Genomic DNA, 20582 nt, shown 5'->3' on the forward strand with positions numbered 1-20582 from the left:
TTTATAAATAAACCTTTTTTAATGTTTTGAAACGTTTTCTCGAAAACTAAGAAAGATTTCTGAGCTCGAAACCTACACAAAGAATCGGAAATTGGATCGAATCCGTTAATTCCTCAAATATAATTCAATCACAGTTTTGTTAAATTACCGCCTAATATCGAGCTTATGGAAGCTTTCTGAGATTTTAGATCGGCAGTTAAACTTCGGATTGTCACAAAATAGGGAAAAGGATCTTGATTGTGGAAAAATTTAATATATATTTTGACACAAATCACATAGAGGGATGAATCCTCTTCAAATCGTAGATGAATACCTTTTTACAGTTTCTGGATAGAATGTAGATTTAAACTTTTGTCTATTTACGCTACAGTGGCACGTAATTTCGATGAGGGTTTTCCATCGAATATGATTCTGAAGTCGAAAATCTTCCATAACGTCATATTTGTTTGAAAATTGGGTTCGAAAAGTAAAAAAAAAAAACGTTTTTGACCATACAGAAATGTCGTGCCACTATAGCACGGGTAATATTCTTGTTACTCAGTGAATTATATTGTATGTGCTATACATATTTTTTAAGTATCTACTATATACGATCAATCTAAAATTCATCCAACCATTACAATGATTTATATAACAGAGAAAAATATTTTTAATGTTAATGGGTGTAAATTTTTATGGAGAAATCTAAGCTTCTTATAGTCAACAATTGTATGGGTTGATATTGTTTATTTAACAAACGTTATAGAAATGTTCGTGTTTTAGCTTAAATTTCTGGTAGAAGCTGCAATTTTGATCCAATCATAATGATCGGCATCTCAATTTAGTCCTTGAAAGATTCATTACAATCTTCTTTGGTTGTTTTTTTAAAGTACGATAAAATTATGCAATGATTGTTTTTTTTACAAATTCTTTGCTTAAGAATTTAGATATAAATAAAGCTTAGCACGACATAATTAAAAACAATCTTTCAAGAAATACAATCAGCCGTTGATGGTAAGGATTGGATAAAAATTGCAACCTTTACCTAAAATCGAAGCTAAAATACCAAAATCCATATAAATTTTTTTAAATGAAGAACTTCAAACGAAACATTTTTTTCTAAACCACGATTAAAATTATCCTTAAAAACTTCATCAATTAAAATTTAATATATTTTTGTCGATTTTATACATCATTTTTTAAATATCTCAGTTTTGAAGTAGATTGAATTTAGTAAACACTCTTATAAGAATTTTTCATGCTGGTTCCAAATGCAGCCTGTAAATTGACGTAGAACTTCATGGTTCTTGGAAAATGGCAAATTCAAACTGCTACTTTAAACGATTAAGGCTTGAATTATTTCCTTTGTGAGGAGTTATTCACTTCGGAAATCTTGTTTAAAGTCACTATGAAATAAAAATAATGAAACACTTAAAATAAAATTAAGATTTACAAAATTTAGGAGAACCTATGATACAGCGAGATTAAAAAAAGTCGAACAAAATCTCAAAACCTTGCCGGAGAACTCCGAAATTTTTCAAATATTCAAAAATATTTGCGAATCTTCAAAAGATCTTTAAGAGATCTCGTGAAATCTATCTAGAAGTGAATATCCCCTCGGTCCGCTAATTGAAATTTGAGCAATTCATAGTATTTAACGGTTTTTGGGAGCACTGGTTTCGAATTCAAAGTAATGATTTTAATTTCCCTTTCAGGTTTTTTCTTTAGACACGAATCCAGGGGAGTGACCTGGGGGGAAGGGGATAGAGCGTCTGAAAATTGTATATACACACAAAACTATGATTTCAACATCGTTGTGTTGTATTGGATTCGGCATTTTAAATTTTCGACTTTGGATTCGAAACTAGTAACCCCAAACCCCCTAAAATACCATGAATAATAGAATGGCTGTATATAATTTAGACCCTAAAGAGCTAAAGCAGCATTTCAATCGCCCTTTTTCAGAACCATTAAGTCTCAACTCAATTTGCCGGACTGATTTATAATCAGCACAATAAAATGTAATAAAAATATGTAAAATACATAAAATTCAATATCCAAGTGCAAATATTAATCGATAATCTAAAGTTTATAGAAAAACTGTAAAATTGTATAGATTTACAATGTTACTTTGTTTAAGCTTTCTCTAAATTTTCTCTATATATCTAAAAAAAATCAAAATGACGGTCATCTTCTGTATATTTTTCTCGTGTAACGTCACGAAATTCTAAACATGGATCGCAATATTTTTAATGTTCGAAAATAAGAGTCACACTAATCTTGAATTACAATAGGATTAATTCTTGTAGGTGACCCTGTTTCAAATGATATTGAAGTCTCACACACAAAATGTGGCTGCTCAGTTTATCGGGCTAACCCAATGACCGGACAACCCAATGCGATCGAGGCCATTTTGCACATCACTAGAATTTCGAGTATAACTAATAACCGGTTACAAGTATTCTTGTCATTTATATACAGAATAGACAATTAACAACAACTAACTTCGTTCCAGAGTAATCAGCTCCAGAATACAATAAGATCAACACCAATGCGAGGGAGAAAGAAGAACGGTATAAATATCTTGTTCAAAAATTGCACGTACGTCCTAGTCGTTGTTGTTCTAGGTCAAGCTAGGCCTTCCTTTTTTCGAAATTATAATAAAATGGTACTCACAAGGAACAACCAAGAATTGATTTTTTAGATTGTTTTTCGAGGAAACAACTTTGAATATTTTTTTATGAAATCATCTTCTTGCATGTTATTTTTTTGTATTAAAATGTTTATTTATTAAATGCTCGAGTAAAATAAAATAAAATTATAGAAACATAAAAATGGTCAACATTTCTTTTCAAAAGGAAAACTATCCTTTTCGAATTCTTTGTGGACCAGCATGTTTTGAGAACGTATATGATCTAAAAATACGTAAGGTTGTTTAGATAACAGACTGCGATGCGGCCTGTGAAGCTGAAGCCGAGAACTTAATAACAAAGTAAGTTGCCTATTATGGATGGGCGCAATCAAAAACAAAACTTGTAATAGGTTATCATTTATACAATTTTGAAAATTACGCCAATATGCGATGAAGTAATTGAAAATCGGGATTTTTTGCCCAGATTCTATCTTTTGTTGGTGTACTGTTTGTGAAATAATACTATTAAAGTATTATTATTTATTATATATTTTCTAAACCTGCAAAAAAATTCTCTGACCCTGGCTAATAACACTAACATCGAAATAATTAAAATTATAATGTTTCAAATTCCAACTTCTGCTAAATTATCTAAATTCTCGAAGAAGTATTGTACACGCAACCATGAAATTTTCACATTACTTTAAAAAACCAACAAAAAGAAGAGTTAGCCACCTCATAATTAGCCAAATTTTCAAACGCACACATTTTTCAAATTTATCCATGCAATAAAAATCAGCCACAACAAAATTGATGAGCCCTACATCTTAAAATGTATAACTCCAAAGCTTTATAACCGTTTGAGTTAATCTAAAAACAATTCAAAACAACATGACTCTTTTTTCGAAAACATTTTGATTGATCAGTCGTTAAAGTTTCAGAGTATTTGCTACCTAACACGGCCTTACGCATTTTGAACAGAAAATCGATATCTCTTGATAATCTCTTGATAATCTCTCTATGTGAAATGAATCTAGATGGATTAAAAGACTTTAAGGATTTTTATTTCCTAAGCAAGTCTTTTTGTCGAAGTGCCTGCAATCTTTGCATTATGCAGTGTTGAGGACATTCTCTATGGAATGGAGATTCATCGAATGTTAATCCTGGAGCATATGTACGAAGCTTATGGGAAACATGCCTCTTCTTTCTGGCGCTCGTTCCAAAGCACCCTCCATCCAATTATCATCGTCAGTTTGCTCGTTCGTGACTATGATCACTTCACCCTCGCGAAAAGACAGTTCGTCCTCGTTATCCGCATCACAGTCATATAGGGCTCGACAACGTCTTAAGCCAGCCAAGGCTAACATTGAAGATGGCTGAAATTCGAAAAGGCAAGAATAAGTAGTCATTTTTTAATTGCATTTTTTAAGTATTGATTGCGAACAGTGAAGCAAACATATACTTTTAAAGCCGAAATTTTCTTAATCAGAAATTATTACTTAGAAGTTGTAGAGTGTATAAAAGCTGTGGGACCTGTAAGAATTTTCAAACAGAAAAATCTCCAAATTTAAAGTACTCGGATGAGCAAAAATCTAAAAATATTAAAAATTCAACTAGTTTCTACCAATGAAACTTTACATTTAAAATATTAAATACACCTCATTAAATTCCAAACGTTTCGAAAAAACTTGTCAGAAATAACCACAAAGGAAAACTTTAAGGATCCCCATGTTCAGAATCCTCCTAAGTTGAAGGAGTTCCAAACTCATCATACAAAATCTGAAAACTGAATAATGGAATTTGGGTAATAAAAGATAGAGATCACTTCGTTTTGAAAGCAATATTTAGCTTATATTTTTTTCGAAGATTTGAAAGCTGAAATGTAAAGTTAAAGGTTATAGAAATTACTTAAACGTTAACAAAAAATATTTTTCATTAAGGATGCTTACTCAAATTTCATAAGTTGTCAACGTAAATTAAGCCATGACTTTCTCTGACGATATAATGCACTAAAATGAAATAGCTATTATAAAATTTGATAAATATATTACATCATGCGCTATATGATATATATGTTAAACTATCATAATTCTTCTAGAGAAGGAAGGATTTATTTTGGACATCCGTTCATTTTTATGTAGCTTTTATTTTAAAATAAAATAAAAGTGTCGATACATAATCTCGACGTTTCGAGACAGCTTTGTGTCTTTCTCAAGGCTGCAAAATACATAATATTTGTTAAAACTTTAAAATGGAGACTTATTGTTTCCTCTATTGGATCACCAACCTATAAATTAGCATCTTACTTAGCTACAGTTTTTAAACCCACATGATCAGCAACAAATTCTTTCTTTAAAGATAGTTGGCAATTTAAAGATAAAATCAGGGATGTAAAAATACCTAAAGATCACTCGATGGTTTCGCTAGATGTGGTATCAATGTTTCACAGCATACCGTTAGATTTAGCCTTAACTTGTGTAAAACGGAAATTAACAAGTGATATGAATTTAACAAAAATACCAAATGGCGAAGTGTTAATTTCTGTAAGAACGGTCTTAAACAACACTGTCTTTTTCTTTAACAATAATTTTTATAAACAAGTCTCTGGTTGCCCAATGTGGTCTCCATTGTCACCAATAATATAAAATATAGTTCTTGAATTTGTGTGAAAAAAGCTTTATCCAAATTAAATTTTAAACCGGTTTTTTATAAAAGGTTTCTCGATTATGTTTTTACTATAATTCCGACTGAAAAAATAAAAGAGTTTGTTAAAATTTTCAATAGCATCGAAAAATCTATTCAATTTACCTTTGAAATTGAGGAAAACAATATTTAAAATTTTTTTAGATCTATCTATCATTAAAACGGAAAATGCATGTTTAATTACGAATCGGTTTCAAAAACCGACATCATCAGGCCCATATCTTAATTATAATGCTCCTAATCCATTTTCGCAAAAAATTGGTTTAATTAAAAATTTAATCGACAGGTCTATAAAATTGAGTCATGTTGAGTTTCGGAGTAAAAATTTTAATTTCATTAAAGAAAGTTTAGAATTAAATAATTATCCTCTACCACTTATCAAGAGTGTTATAAAAGAAAGAGTTCATGAAATTCATATAGTTCAAGCAACAGTAAGCAAAATGAGCGGTTAGATAATCACAATGCAAATGATAAAGTGTTAACTATTCCATATATTCAAGGATTATCTGAAAGAATTACTAGAAGTTCTCTTAAAAAATTTAACGTGAATGTTTATTTTAAAAATAGCCGTAAATTAGAAAATTGTTTCATCAACAAAAAAGACAAGGATGCAAAGGAAAATTTTTCTAACGTAGTTTAAATGATAAAATGCACAGTTTGTGAGAAAGTTCATATTGGAGAAACCTGCAGGAGATTAAAGATACGAATATCTGGGCACAAAAGAGATTGTGAATTCGGTAACAATAAAACTGGTCTTTCGCAACATGATTGGAATTGTAACCACTTTTTCGATTTTAATTACAACAACATAACAATTTTAGCGCGGGAAAATATCTCTTAGAAACGTAAATTTCTCGAATCAATTTTTATTAAAAAATATTTTGACATTTGTTTTAATTTACAATCTGAAAGATGGGATATTAATAATTATTATCATTTCATTTTAAATTAATATTTTTCCCTTTTTTTGAATTTGAAACTTCTTGCCGTTGCTCAATAGATGTTCTACGATCGTTACGTTAAATCTTACCTGCGGGTTTGTTTCTGTTTAATTTCTATATATTCTAAGTTCCTAACCTTGGCTTCTGTTTTTACGAATCATCTGTGTTTCATTATGTCCGTCGGAAACAAACTAACAATTTAAAAAAAAGTTTGCATGAGGTTATAAACAGAAATTTTTAACTTTTGACGTTATTTGGACTTTTATAAACAATGACAGTTTATACCTCTACAATTTTACTTCATCAATAATAATTGTATCCTACATCATGCAACTATTTAGGTATTTAGCTATATTTCAGATCCAAATCTCACTTCTAAATAATAATTTGGTTTTTAAATATACAACAACAAATATGATGTATTTTGCAACTTTGCGAAAGACACAAAGCCGTGTCGAAACGTCAGCATTATGTATCAACACTTTTATTTTATTTTAATATAAAAGCTATATAAAAATGAACGGATGAACAAAATAAATCCTTCCTTCTCTTGAAGAAATTACTCACATCTATACCACATTCGAAAAAAGTTTGACCCTGACAAAAACAAAGTATTTTCTTTTTTGAAGTTCTTTGTAAGTTTTTAAAAATTTTAAAGTTTTATCTTTTATCTTTTGATCAACTTATATAATTCTTCAAGTTCATTTAGAAAAGGAATTTTTTGAATAGAGTAACGGGAATTCGATTTTCATGAAAAATATATCTCTTTTTGATTTATTTTCATTTATTAATTTGGGCGGGAGAGACTCCCGAGAGCATCCCCCGACACTCAGGCTATAAAGCCTATTGTGCCATAGATAATATGAGTGTAGCCGGCTTTATCATAAATTAATTTATTGCACTGCACGAGAGTAGCAAAACTGCATATTTGGATCAATTGAAATGCTTCCTATCTTCACTCGTACTCAGAATAAAGAATTTGTAAATAAATCCTTGTAAAAAGCAAATTATTGAATATTCCATTATTTTGAAAAATATATTGCATCAAAGAATGTTAAAAAAATACCTGTGAATTTTTTCAGATTTTTAATAAGGTCGGATGCTTTCTGGGAATAGGTAAAAGTCGATACTTGCAAAAGGAGGCCCAAAACCCCTGATTTTTGTGATGTTTTGGCCTCTAACTATGGGCAAAAATTCTGTTAGGATAAGAGTGATCAAATTGTACAATTCTAAAGACCGCAATCTTTCAGATGTTCTTGATTATTTAGTTCAGAGTTTTTTTGACTGAGTTGCAATCAAAAGATGTGAGGGGCCTCGACTTTTCGCCCCGACTTTAGCACGGTCATCTTACATTATGTAAATGGTAGAATAATTTAAATATTTTGACCCTTAATACAGCATTATCTCAGGGACGATTTCTGAACCTTGTTGGGGACACTAACAGATCAACTTCTTAGTTCATAATCTTGAACACTAATTCTTTTCCAAGTCTCTCAAAGTTGATTAGGCAGTCCCAAATTTAGACTCCCCGACGTGGAGCCACTCCGATGGAAGCTTACTAGCCGCATTTACGAGGACCTACAGTTAAAAATGGACTTCAAACCACCAAAGCCTCGGTAGAATTACATAGAAAAATTTCTTGTGGTACTGGTAAGGGGATCGAACCTCAGTCCTCCTGCTCGAAGTCGGATGCGCTATCACTTGAGCCAAACTTCACTAAAGAACGTGACTGACTATATGCAGATGAAATACGAAATGACATGTTTCTCGTGTTTTAAGAGATGTAATGAAAGTCTTGAGGTACTCGGATTCCATCCCAGAGACAAAACAAAAATCCTATGAAATTCGTTTACCGTCTACAAGACGTCTATTATTTAGTTTTAAAGACCAATTTCAAGAAGCAATCTAGGCACAAAAAACCGAAAGTAAAATGAAAATACCAGAATAAACAACTTGCCAGTCTAGATAATTAGTGAATAATGGAATCAAGAAGTAAGCCTAATTCTTAATAAACAAATTACATACGAAGAAAGGAATCAAAGAAATGAAAACAAGGGCAATAAATGAGTAAAACTGAATCATTTACCAAACAAATTTAATTAAATTAAATTCATTAATATATTTTGTTTTCATTACTAAAGTTTCGGTAGCGAATGTGTGACTCCGCTGTGCTGTATAAGTAACTGTCTCGTATAAACCGTTCGCATAGAGGCAAGTAGTTTTATGCGAAGCATTTTATATGTGAGATTGTATAAAAAGCGAGAATTCTCCCCTTCTTAGTATTTTTGTGTAAAAGCAATTAATATTTAAATAAAAGCATTTATAAATAGTTTAAATTGTCGTTTTCTTTTTCAATTTTCAAGAATTTTGTAAACGATCTAGAAAGATCCTCCGCAGGGTGCTGAAAATGAAGCTCGAACCTTGTAGTTGTGGGCGAACACATTAGAGCACCTGTTGATGTCCCTGGCAAAAATAGAATGCTTCTCGTGGCTGTGACGTTTGTTGATTTCGGGGGAGAGGTTTTGAAAGTGGTTTCCAAGGCTGTGAACTAATTCAGGATTTTTGAGTGTGCGGGAGGATGGAGCAATGAATTCACCTAGAAGTTGAATGAGAACACCAACGAGCTCTATTGCTATCGTGCTGATGGCTTCCTTGCACGCAGATCTAGTTTGAAAAAGTACACCTGGAAGGGCGTTAATCTACGAATCGTCATGACAGAAAAGTACTGCTTTGAGTTGTTGGTTTCTTAAAGTCCTTTGGCTTGTCAACGCTAATGCGTTGCTTTCAGGTGCTTGGACCCGGTAGAGTGAGGCTTGAGCAATAGTCTCTGCATAGCCGTCTTCAAGAGGGATATCTGTACAGAATAGAGTGCAGGGGTCCACGATTAAGAGATATTGGTTAAACCTTCTGCAAGGAGCTAGTTTAACCAGGTTTATGTGGATGTGCTTGAAGCTTTGAGTTTGCAGTGTGAACGTGCCAATAGGTGACAATGTGCGGCGAGAGAATTTTTTCTTCTGGCACTGGATACAGTGTTTGATGCACTTGACACAGTCTTTCTTCATTAACGGCTAGATGAACCGCTAAACATTTCATTTTTGTGATTATTTTCTTCTAAGGTGAGAAGGCTAATGAATCGATTCAAAAATCGCTATAGAACACTCAAATTTAAGTGTGCCTTCACACTTTCAGTTGCGTAGCATAGTCGGCAATCTAGGTGCGTAATCTATGGCCCAGACGCCAATTCTCTACTCAGCGTCGTCGACACTCACTCTGTGTTCGATCATAGTACAGTCCACCCCGTTAGTAGTTTTTCTCCCATAACGACGCCGAAAATGTAATTATACGAAATTAACCCAGGCATCTTGTTTGGGCGTATAATAAGCATCTCCTGTGAGGGACTAACCGAATTTGGCTTAGGAGTGATGCTCTAATTGAACGTGGGACCGTTACGACATAATAAGGCCAGATAAGTAAAGGTATGTGTCTTCATTTCGCCTTCCTCAAATTGTAATTAGTGCGTGGTCGATATTCAGGGTGGTGGGGACAGTTAGCCAACAACTTAAGTGAAATTTGTTCTTTTCGAATACGGGCTTGGATGTGCAAGATATTGATTTAAATTCTGTGCGGTAGTAAGAACTTACTAAGTGCGATCGTCCAAGATGGCGGCGAACTTAGCTGACCTTTCGTGTCAGTAATGGACCGCCATGGTGAAAGTTCGTTAGTAAACCAAATCACATACCGAGGGTGTAATACTATAATCAGTAACTTCTGCTTTGTATAAGTTTGTATGTATCATTTACAAAATTTTTAGTGAGAGTCTGGTCGGTAGTGAGCGTCAGATTAGAACGATCGTCCAGAATGGCGGCGACCTTCATTGACCTTTTGTGTCATTTATGGACCGCCATATTGGAGGGTTGTTAAGAATTCATTCACATGATTTCAGTAAAGATCGGTCTATTTATAAAGTTTTTAGTGAGAGGCTGGTCTGTAGTGTCAATAAAGGATTATTTTGTTACCCGTAATATCTGGTCGCACCTCAGTTATTGAAAATTTATTGTTGTTCTAGGAGTGTTCTATTTTTCTTGCTCAATTCATCCTAACTCTACCTCTCTCTGCGTTGAGCTAGTGCGGAGTTAAATCGTAATGGGTAGGAATCATTAAAAATCATCCTAGTATCGTTTTGATCGTTTAGGGGTGTTCGTTAATTTGATAAACGATCTGGCGCCCTTCAGGCAAATTAGTAACTTTCATTTGTTTTAAAACATAAATAATTGGCCTAGCAATAGCCAGTAGCCTGGCAGCCTGAAATTTAAATAGTTATTCGCTGGAGTTAAGCCAATATGTTGGAAGAATTTTATAAAATTGTTCATTGGCTGAAATTCTAGCCAATAATTAAAATAATAAAAAGCAAAGGTTATACAATATTCAAATATATTTAAATATATCTACGATAACATTTTATACTGCTTATCATGCTGAAATATTAGGTCCATTGATCATTTTTATGGATCGAAAATGGCTAATACTGAAAAGTTCCAATGCGTTATTACACACAAAAATCTCGAATGATTTCCCAAAATTAAGAATGGTCCGACGGTGAAACAATGAGTCTAGACAAAATTTATTTGGAGGAATTCAAACAAATTCTTCAGTGAGATTTATAGTTATGATGATTTTTTACATGTAGGAGTTTTTGGTAATAAATGTTAAAAAAAATAAATTGCACTTCTGATTAATTTAGATTATATATATTTTTTATAAGCACTTAATACCCAACACTTTGTTTAAATTCTAAAATTAAAATTTGTTGACATAATTGAAACCCGTTGGACCATTTTTCATTTCAAATATAATTCGAGTTTTTTATTTATAATAATTAGTAAAAACTTTGGAGTAATAGCCATTTTCGATTTACAAACATTTTCAACCCACCCTACCCCATAATAAGTATTTTCCTTCATTATTTATTCTGCTGCAAAATATCTACTCATTGTAAATCAACTCTATTGAAAAATATTTACCAATATTGGATCTTTCTATGCTATTTTTAGTTTTTAATGTACGATGATTGTGCTTATAAATATCTGTAGAATGTAAAAGTTGCTATCTATTCTAAATATTGTCAAGGCTCCAAATTCACAAAGGAACATAAGTAACAGAATCTTGTGAAGAGATGGTGGATTTCCTCATATGTCGCTAGATTGCCGCGCTTGGGACTAAATACAAAATAATCTACCTGGAGGCAACCTAAGAAGAAGAAGGGAAAGTAGCCGGAATTTTACAATAACAGCTACACGACCTGGAAAACTAAACCTACAAACAAAAAATAAAAATATAGCAGTTTTCCTACTACGATAGCGGATCCAATTGGAGAGAAACCACGAAAGAAGAAAAAAACTAGAGAACTAGAATACAAAGTAGAAAATCTAAAACTACAAGAAAATCTAGAATGCTTAAGAAAAATCAACAAAGTAAGATTGAGAAAATACACATAATTTAAAAAGTAGCAAATAAGACAAAAACTATAAGAAGAAGAGGAAAAAAGACTAAACGAAGATCGACAGATCGAGGAAGAGTGACGACAACTTTACTCTAAATCTCATCAATCTTCTTCTACAATATTTTGTTGTAACAAAAAGTCAAAATAATAATCGGCTAATCATGCCGAATAAACATTGAATTTAGATAGATGTTAATTCACCATTTGCTAAATTCATATAGGTTGAATTATACAAGAAGAAAAAAATAGCACACCTAGATTAATTGTTGATGGAGAAATACTTAGAAACGATTATTTAGGAGTTGAATATTAATTTAAGAATTTTACTTGAATGTATTGAGACGAAGCATCCATCTCCTCAATTATATTCATGGTTATAAAATTTATTTAAAATCATGGAACATATTTGGTGACTAGCCAAGATTATTCCTTTTGTTACCCGAGTATTATAACCTCACGTATCATTTGATATAGAAAAAATTGAGTCGTGCCACTCAGTACAAAGTTATTCTTTCTTGCAATCCACAGAGGAAGTGCGGCTTTGATGTTCGTTCCATGCGCCCGCAATTTCTCGCGTCGCGCGCCGAGCGCGTACCGATTGCGCAAAGCCCTTAGCGGGCCAAATTGACAAAAAAATCATCACTCGCTTACGTAACGAGTAGTGCACCGCTGCCAACGCTTAGTCCATAAAAATACGGTCCATGAGACTAACACGGAAATTTCAAAATTTTCCTCTGCAAACAAACACCCGAAAACCAAGTTTTTTTTCAAATTGGCAGAAATGACGCCCCTTCCTCAAAGCGGTTCTTCTTGTTTTTTTGGTCAATTCCCGTGTTCAGTAGTAGAGAATGCTAATTCTCAACTGAGATCGGCCGAGGAGTCGCCCGTATCACCGACTAATGGGAACTCATGCTATCCAGATCGTCCTACGAGTTGCACTCACAATTGAGTTAAAACTTACTGCGCTCCTTAGCCGGAGGATCTTTGCAAGAAGATGATTAGCAAATCTGTCTTGGGCTCTCAGTGGTTTGGAAAAACCGGAGATACTTTGGACGTGCCTGTCAAAGCAGTGAGTTTAAACCCGTTTGTATGGGCAACTCTTGGAGCGTTCTGGGTAGCAGGGATACCCACTGGGTATCGCGAAATTTTTTCGGGAAAATGTCCTCATTTTCTTGGAGACATGGCTAACAGAAGTACCCATTAGGGGTCTTGGTGGAAGAAAAAATCTTGCTTCTGACAGATGAGGTTATGATCTCCAGTGAAACAAAAAGAGTATCGAACACTATTTTTCTTTATATAATACTATGTGAAACCCGAGATATGTAGACTTGAAGAAATGAGAGGCGTAGGTTTTCACCCCACCCCTAGCGGGATCGAGAGGTGGATCAACCACAGAGGGGGGAAGAAGAGGGGGGATATAAGACTCTTCTATCTTTTTATGAATCAAATTACTGGAACCAAAATGAACGAAAACCATCAGCCACAAACGAAATAAACCCAACCTCACCCTATACGATATTCATAGAGCAGGCGTTTACGACGCTAGATATCAACCGGTGGCCAAAATGTTTTGGTAACCGTAAAGACCATTTTGCTAACCGGTGACAGGGTTTTAGATGCTTTTTGTGGATGCTTTCTAAGCAAAATTTATATTTATAAATATAATTTATAATTATAAAAAAACTCAGCAGATATAAAATGTTATTTTTAATTATTCATAAAATTGATACTATTTTGCGTAATTGACTGGCTTTTTGATTGATTAATTGTTTTCTCAATTTTTTAATCTGCTTTACTGACATTTTTAGACATAATTCGACCGGAGGTACTTGAAAATGGAGTCCTGAAAAGATATCGCGCGCGCGTAGTCATATTTATGAGTGTGACAGACATTCGTTTGTGCTATCAATAAGCGTCTGAATAGTTCTCACGCTTCCCTATGATTAGGATGAATTTATTCTAACGGTATATTTTTTTATGTTAATCAAACTTCGATTAAGAATATCTCCAACTGATGCCTAGAACTGATAAGATTATGAGATACAGCTATTAAATGGTTTCGTGCTGCGTTGAACTTTTTCCTTGAATAATCTTTATGAGTATAGTTTTACATTTTTACGGTTATATGCAAATTATGCTGCATAATCTCGTCCTCTAAATCAAATGTGTGAAAGCTAGTTGCTCGATCCAACACACTGAATTTCAAAGCCGCGCACGCAAAATCAATTCTCCACACAACAATTAGGGGGCGCCCCTTTTTGCCTCGTATTCATTATGCTCTTCTGTGCGATCCAGCTTGCAAGTGTGTGGACGATTTTCCTTATAAATTTCGTTCGAAATAAAGTGTTTCAAATTTAATTCCGGTAGTCATCTATAAAAGAAGATCAAAGATACAGAGTATCGATCAAAGCATCATTAAATAGTGGTGCGTCACGTTCACAATCACGTTCACGGTCAAGTTATGATCAGTGAAAATCATCTAGAAATAGAGGTTTTTGAGAGCGTAGTAGAAATAGCGGAAAGCGTGACTCGCCAGAATTTTCTGGAAAAATTACGTCACGACACGACCTCTACATGGTTCAAGATCGTATCCCCGCGAAGTGAACGAATGGAATAACGAAGAACGTTAACCACATTCTTGGAGAGGTGCGTCACGTAATTATCGTCACGATTATCGCGATTATCCTTAGAATCCTCATAAAAGCCCTGCAAGAGGCGACGATCCTCAAGATGGCGACGATAACGACTTGCGTGACAGGCGCCATAGTCGTTGTAGATCCAGATCCATTTCTGTAGTCTCCCGTAGGCATCTGTCTAGATCTTCTTCAGAAGAATCTATGGGCTCTAGTTCGCAATCCGAGTCAGTCGAAAGAGTAAAGCCAGATGGGGACAAAACCCGTTCGGTGGATAATAAGATTGAACCAAGACCAGAAACTCTTGAGCCACTTGGTGAAGAGTTAAATAAAAAAATTGGACCAGAAATTCATACGAAGATTGTGGACAAATGGTAGAATATTTCAAAATCTGGCATTCCTAAAGAGGATAAGAAAGACTTTGAAGAGAAATATCTGACGGCAGCTAACTTCACAATGTTCAAAACCCCCAATCTCAGCTGAGAGATTAAAGAGTTGGCAAAAGGCCTTCCCCTTAGAAAGGATAGTTTCTATGTTCCTTCGCAGAATCTACTGATGTTAGTGCTCGTATGAATGCGATTGCCTTCTGCCTTGATGAATTGTTGACTCGAAAGAAGGTAGACACTGACTCCGTAATAAGCCGTCTAAGAGATTCGGGCAGAACTTCACCACGCTATGCCAATCACAAGGCGAATCACTATAACTAGTAGTATAGATTCACTTGCCCCTCTTATGAAAAGTGTGGCTATTGACTGTGCAGTGGATGATCAGTTGTTCGGAGATGACTTTTTGTAACGCGTCAAAAAGGCTAAGGCGCTAGAAAAAACGATGGAAGAACTCGTAAAAACAACCGAATCGGCTCATAGGGGACGATAATTTGTTGTTAGAAAGGACACTTTAAATTCTGATAATTTTAGAAGACAGACCGGTAATTTAAACTGGAAAACCCTTTTCAGGCGAGGAGGCTTCAAGGGGTTAGGCCTTATCAACAGGGAGGGCGGAAGTACCCATCTTAACAACAACCTAAAAGTTACCAGCCCCGTCATTAAATAACGTAAGTAAATTAGCAGGTCCTTTAAGAGATTTTCTTAGAAACTGGAAATATATTACGTCAGATCATTATATACGCCAATGTATATGAGGTTATGAAATTCCATTTGTTTCTATTTCTCACCAGGAGCAAATACCAAAAGAACCTCCAAAGTCTTTAGATGAGAGGCTAACTTATAAAAAATCTCTAAACAATTTAATTAAAAAAGGAGACAGTTTCCTTTTCTCAATAGACAGTTTATTCCCTCCTATTTTTTGGTAGACAAATCAGATTGTTAAAAAAGGTTTATTTTGAATTTAAAGAATTTAAATTAACTTATTATAGCTCCTAATTTTAAACTAGAAGACAGGAAAACTCTTAGCAGTTTGTTATTTGAAAATTCCTATCCAGGCACTATTGATCTTAAAAATGCTTATTTCTTGATCCCAATAGCTAAAACATTTAGAAAATATCTGAGATTTATTTTTGATTGAAGTTTCTATGAGTTCAATTGTGTTCCCTTCAGACTCTGCACTGCACCATTCAGTTTTACAAAACTAATTAAGTCTGTTATCCAAGACCTCAGATCTAAATCCCTTTTATCAGTAGCTTATCTAGATGATTTTTGTTTAATGGGGAAAACAAAAAACGAGTGTTTAAAGAACATTAAGATAGCGCGAGACAGGTTAGAACGTTTTGGTTTCTTGCTCAATGTTAATAAATGTAACTTTGAACCATCTAGAAAGGTGAAATTTTTAGGTTTTATATGAGACACAAGAAAAATGAATATTGAATCAACCGAGAAAAAAAGAAAAATAATTTTAGGTTGGGCAACAGAAATCAGTCAAATATCCTCTTATAAAATCAGGGAATTAGCTCAATTCATTGGCACTTTGGTAGCAGCCTTTCCAGCGAAAGGCTAGTGAGAATAGACAACACAACTGCCATTGCTTATATTAATAGAATAGGTAGCACTCAGTATCCTAAGCTTACAAAATTACGTAAGGGGATTTGGCAGTGATGTGAAGAGCGACAATCATGGATTTTTGCTTCCTACATAAAACCACGTGATAACTCCATTGCAGACAAAGAGTCCCAATTAGTGCCAAGTGAAACTGAATGGGAAATATCCTCCGAGGGATTCAGAGAGATTCAAAAAGCTTTCGGTTTCTTCCAAATTGATTTGTTTGCTTCAAATATGAATGCAAAATGTATTCAGTTTGTATCCTGCAAGCAAGATCCAGAAGCGTTTTTTGTAGATGCATTTACATTTAACGGCGCTTCTGACAAATTGTATGCCTTTCCTCCGTTTTCTCTCATTTTGAGGTATTTGCGCAAAATAATAGCACAAAAGACTCATGGGGTTCTAATGGTTCCTCTTTGGCCAACTCAGCATGAGCTCCCACTCTTCAAATCACGTTGGTGAAGAATCTTACCCTGGCTGTACGGAAATTATCGCGAGAACGTATATAGGACTTGGCGTTCCAGACTCCTTTATTCCAATGGCTTTTCCTTCGCTATCTGATGGCATTTTACAACAATACGATAAGCATATCAGGCTTTGGTGGAAATTTTGCAGAGAAAACGAATTATACATGCTTAGCGCATCTATCTCAGAAGTTTTGAGATTTTTTACTGAATTATCAGAGGACATAAAAACATACGGCACATTAAATAGTTATAGCTGAGCATTGTTACTAATTTTACAAGAGGATTTAGGCAACGATGCGCGATTAAAAAGATTCTTAAAGGGGTTATCAATTTTAAAGCTCCGAAATGCGAAATATAACGATATTTGGGACCCGCAGTCGGTTTTAAGTTTTTTCTCGAAATTCTAGCCAAATACGGAGCTTAGTTTGAAAAATTTAACTGAGAAACTTGCTATCATTCTCGCATTAGCTACGGCACAGCGTGTGCAGACTCTTTCAAAACTTAAGATAGGAAACATTCCAGTAAAAGATGATTCGGTTAGAATTATTATTACAGATAGAATTAAAACGTCGGGTATTGGTCGAGCAGTGTCAGCCCTAGAATTTCTCTTCTTCAAGGATCAACGTGATTTTATATTCAGGTGTAAAAAAATAAAAATAAAACGCACAGCTAACTCCTTTCTGAAATAGCGCGCGGAGTCCTACATTCGATCCCTGCAAACTGAACCGAGTTGAGTCGAGTGACTCTTCTCTCCACTACCGCGTGCCTCTTACCCAAGTCTTTCGGTTTTTTTACGTAAGTTAACGAGTCGAGGTTATTTTCGTTTTACAAGAAATAGAAAAAAACCACGTAGTACCCTGGGGGGGGGGGGGGGGGGGGGGGGTCGACGATACTTCCACGGTAGACCACATGGAGGGTTCAAAAAGTGGCATAAATCGGGCCACGTGGCTTATGGAACCCTTCTAAATACCGATACTTTATTTTTAACGTTTAAAAAACTACACCGTACAGCTGCTTCGCAAACAATTAGTCGTTGGCTAAAAGAAATTCTAAATGAAAGTGGGATTAAAACGAAAAATTTTAACGGTCACAGTACGAGACATGCCTCTACCACGCCAGCAACTCGGAAGAAAGTTAATGCAGAAATTATTTGAAAATCAGCAGTTTGAACTGCTAAGTCAAATGTATTCGCTAAATTCTATAATCGCCCACTACGGGAAACGACATGTGATTTTGCGTCGAGCATTCTCAATCCCTAATGTACAAACTTATCAATGAAGTGGAGATTCAAGTCGCAAATCTGATGCTTTAAAAAACTACAATTGATCTAGAGGACGAGACTATGCAGCACAATTGTACAATTAAACGAACTTACCTGAAGTGAAGACCAATCGAAATTATGCAAATACGTCTCGTCCGAATACATCAAACTCTCCCTTTTCTTTTCCCTTATCTCTTGTGTTTTTTATTTGAATATCAAAAAAGCGTAATGAATACGCGCCAAAAAGGAGCGCCCCTAATGGATGTATGGAGAATTGATTTTGCGCACGCAGCTTTAAAATTCTGTGAGTTGTATCGAACAACTAACGTTACTACAATTCATCTATTCGGACGAGACGTACTTGCATAATTTCGATTGGACTTCACTACAGGTAAATTCGTTTGATCGTACAATTTTACCACAGTTTTATAAGCTTTTTCAAGAGGTGCGCATTACCTATTGATAGCCTGTGAGATATGCTGGATATAAGATTTTCGATAAGATAGAAACACCAACTTTAAAAATACTGACAGTATAATTTTGTTGTTGTGAAAAACCACCCCATATAAAGAAACAAATAAATGAACTTATATTTTCATGAATTTCTGAATTATTTACGTTTTGGTCCGCCATTTATGAATAAGCAATTCTTGAGAATATACAGTAATGTGCACGGGTTCACTTGTTCTTATGTTGCAAAAAAATTTGTTTAAAAAAATGCGATGGTCAGCTTGTGCGCTATTCTGAAGATCGCCCAAGTATATATTGAAGTCAATGAAGGTTTTATGGGTATTATTTTTTATCTAAACTGTTTTCTTTGTTAATATTTAAGGAGAAGGCTGCTGCTAAAGTGAAGCGTAATTATTGCAAATAGTTAATCTAGTAATCTCCCTGGCACCTTTGCCTTTTGTCATCGGAAATTTTCATAATGAAAAGGCGCAATTGATCGTGGCGCAAATCCACACCTGCTTCAGGGCAATAGGGTGCCTTTCTTCTATCGCATTTATGCAGTTGCTTGTACTTAGGAAGGTAAGTTTGCACAACGTTCCTTCTAAATTCCAGTAAGGAAATCTCCCTATCACTTTCCCTGAAAAGGATCCACGCATTATTCACCGTTTCGTCGAGTAACTATGTGAATAAGCTACACCACCACTTTTTTCCCCTAAACCAATCCTGTACAGAGAGATATTCTAATCCATTATGTCAGTTCCGCTCATGTATTTTTTATATTGACCTACAAGAAATGGGATCTTTACATTGATTTTCTTTTTTTCAGTCCTCCTATAACGATTTGCCGTTGAGGTAGGATTTACCCCAAAGCATGTAAAGGTAACAGTTACAGCCACGTTATCCATCCATCCGGCTATAATAATATCAAATTCAATCCCTTTTTGTAATCAAAACTTCCGCGGATCTCTTTTTCTAGCACCTTCTTTGATTTTAGGTGAGACCCCTTTGGTAGCCTGTTTTCGCGTAATGTTGCAGTTCCCCCATAGTGTCTCCCGTTTAGTTCCTGCAGAAGATTATCCCCTGTGTATAAATTGTCTAAAAACAAACGGAATGGAGGGGGTTTTAGGTCCTCCTGCAAATGGTCAAGCATTAGCACTAACGGGGCTGCACATTTCCCAAACCTCACTTCATAGTCTTCATAGTTTTCCTCTTATAAAATGCTTACAGCCGTGGCGTCCCTGATATGACACCATTGATTCATCAAAATGCATTATATAAGGAAAATATACATAAAGATTCTACGAAAAGATTTTACACAGATGAGACGTGGAAAAGAATTCTCGGCATGGCTAGCGAATGTGCCAATTCAAATTAAATATAAAGAAACTTTATATAGGACTCCTTAAGAACATAAATGTTGGTTTCGGATAATGCACAATTATATTTTGGGAGGCTTACCTTCCGAGGCGGTGGAACCGGATTACTTATCCCATGATCCGAACACATGGAGCTTAAAGATTCGCTGCTTCTACCATTACTTAATCTTGATGAACTTATCATGGAAGGAGCAGGAGGAGGGGGATTTCTTGGTCTCTGTAGTGCCGACATATTTCCTTTATCCGTACCTTGAAACAATATTAATAAAGAATAAAATTAAGAAAGAATTAAATATAATAATCCTGAAATTCATTCATTGACTTTGTGCACATTGAAGCTCGTATGTTTCTGCCCTCTTGTCGCGGTCTTTTGTCTCTTTATTTTCTTCTGTCACTTATTTTAACTGTTTATAAGTATACAAAGTCCCTTAAATTCTCCTGAAGTCGCTTGAACACTCATGAAAGATTTAAAGTCATTTGAATTTAAATGATATAACGTGAATTCTTACGAAGTCCCGTGAATTCACATGAGTCACTTAAAGTCACTTGAAATCTCCTAAAGTCAGTGAAATCTGCCAAAGTAATTGAAATATTCTAAAGTTTCTTAAAATCAGAGGTAGATGTACACCCAATTGGTCGATTTTTC

General features: G+C 34.6%; 1 protein-coding gene across 4 annotated transcripts in view; it reads right to left on the bottom strand.

Annotated features, from left to right (window-relative positions):
• Nucleotides 1-243: 243 nt before the first annotated feature.
• The window catches only part of LOC117168247 (arfGAP with SH3 domain, ANK repeat and PH domain-containing protein), a 561385-nt gene continuing 541046 nt past the window's right edge, over nucleotides 244-20582 (bottom strand). For 3 of the 4 annotated variants that reach the window (XM_033353739.1, XM_033353740.1, XM_033353743.1), the window contains 2 exons: nucleotides 20019-20185; nucleotides 244-3987 (listed from right to left, as the gene is read on the bottom strand). In XM_033353739.1, coding sequence (XP_033209630.1) covers nucleotides 3769-3987; nucleotides 20019-20185 — 386 coding nt within the window. In that variant the 3' untranslated portion in view covers nucleotides 244-3768. The remainder of the gene's footprint in view (nucleotides 3988-20018; nucleotides 20186-20582) is intronic. The other variant, XM_033353745.1, reaches the window with a different exon arrangement.

This window comes from Belonocnema kinseyi, chromosome 2 (assembly GCF_010883055.1).
Source record: "Belonocnema kinseyi isolate 2016_QV_RU_SX_M_011 chromosome 2, B_treatae_v1, whole genome shotgun sequence".
NCBI lineage: Eukaryota > Metazoa > Arthropoda > Insecta > Hymenoptera > Cynipidae > Belonocnema > Belonocnema kinseyi.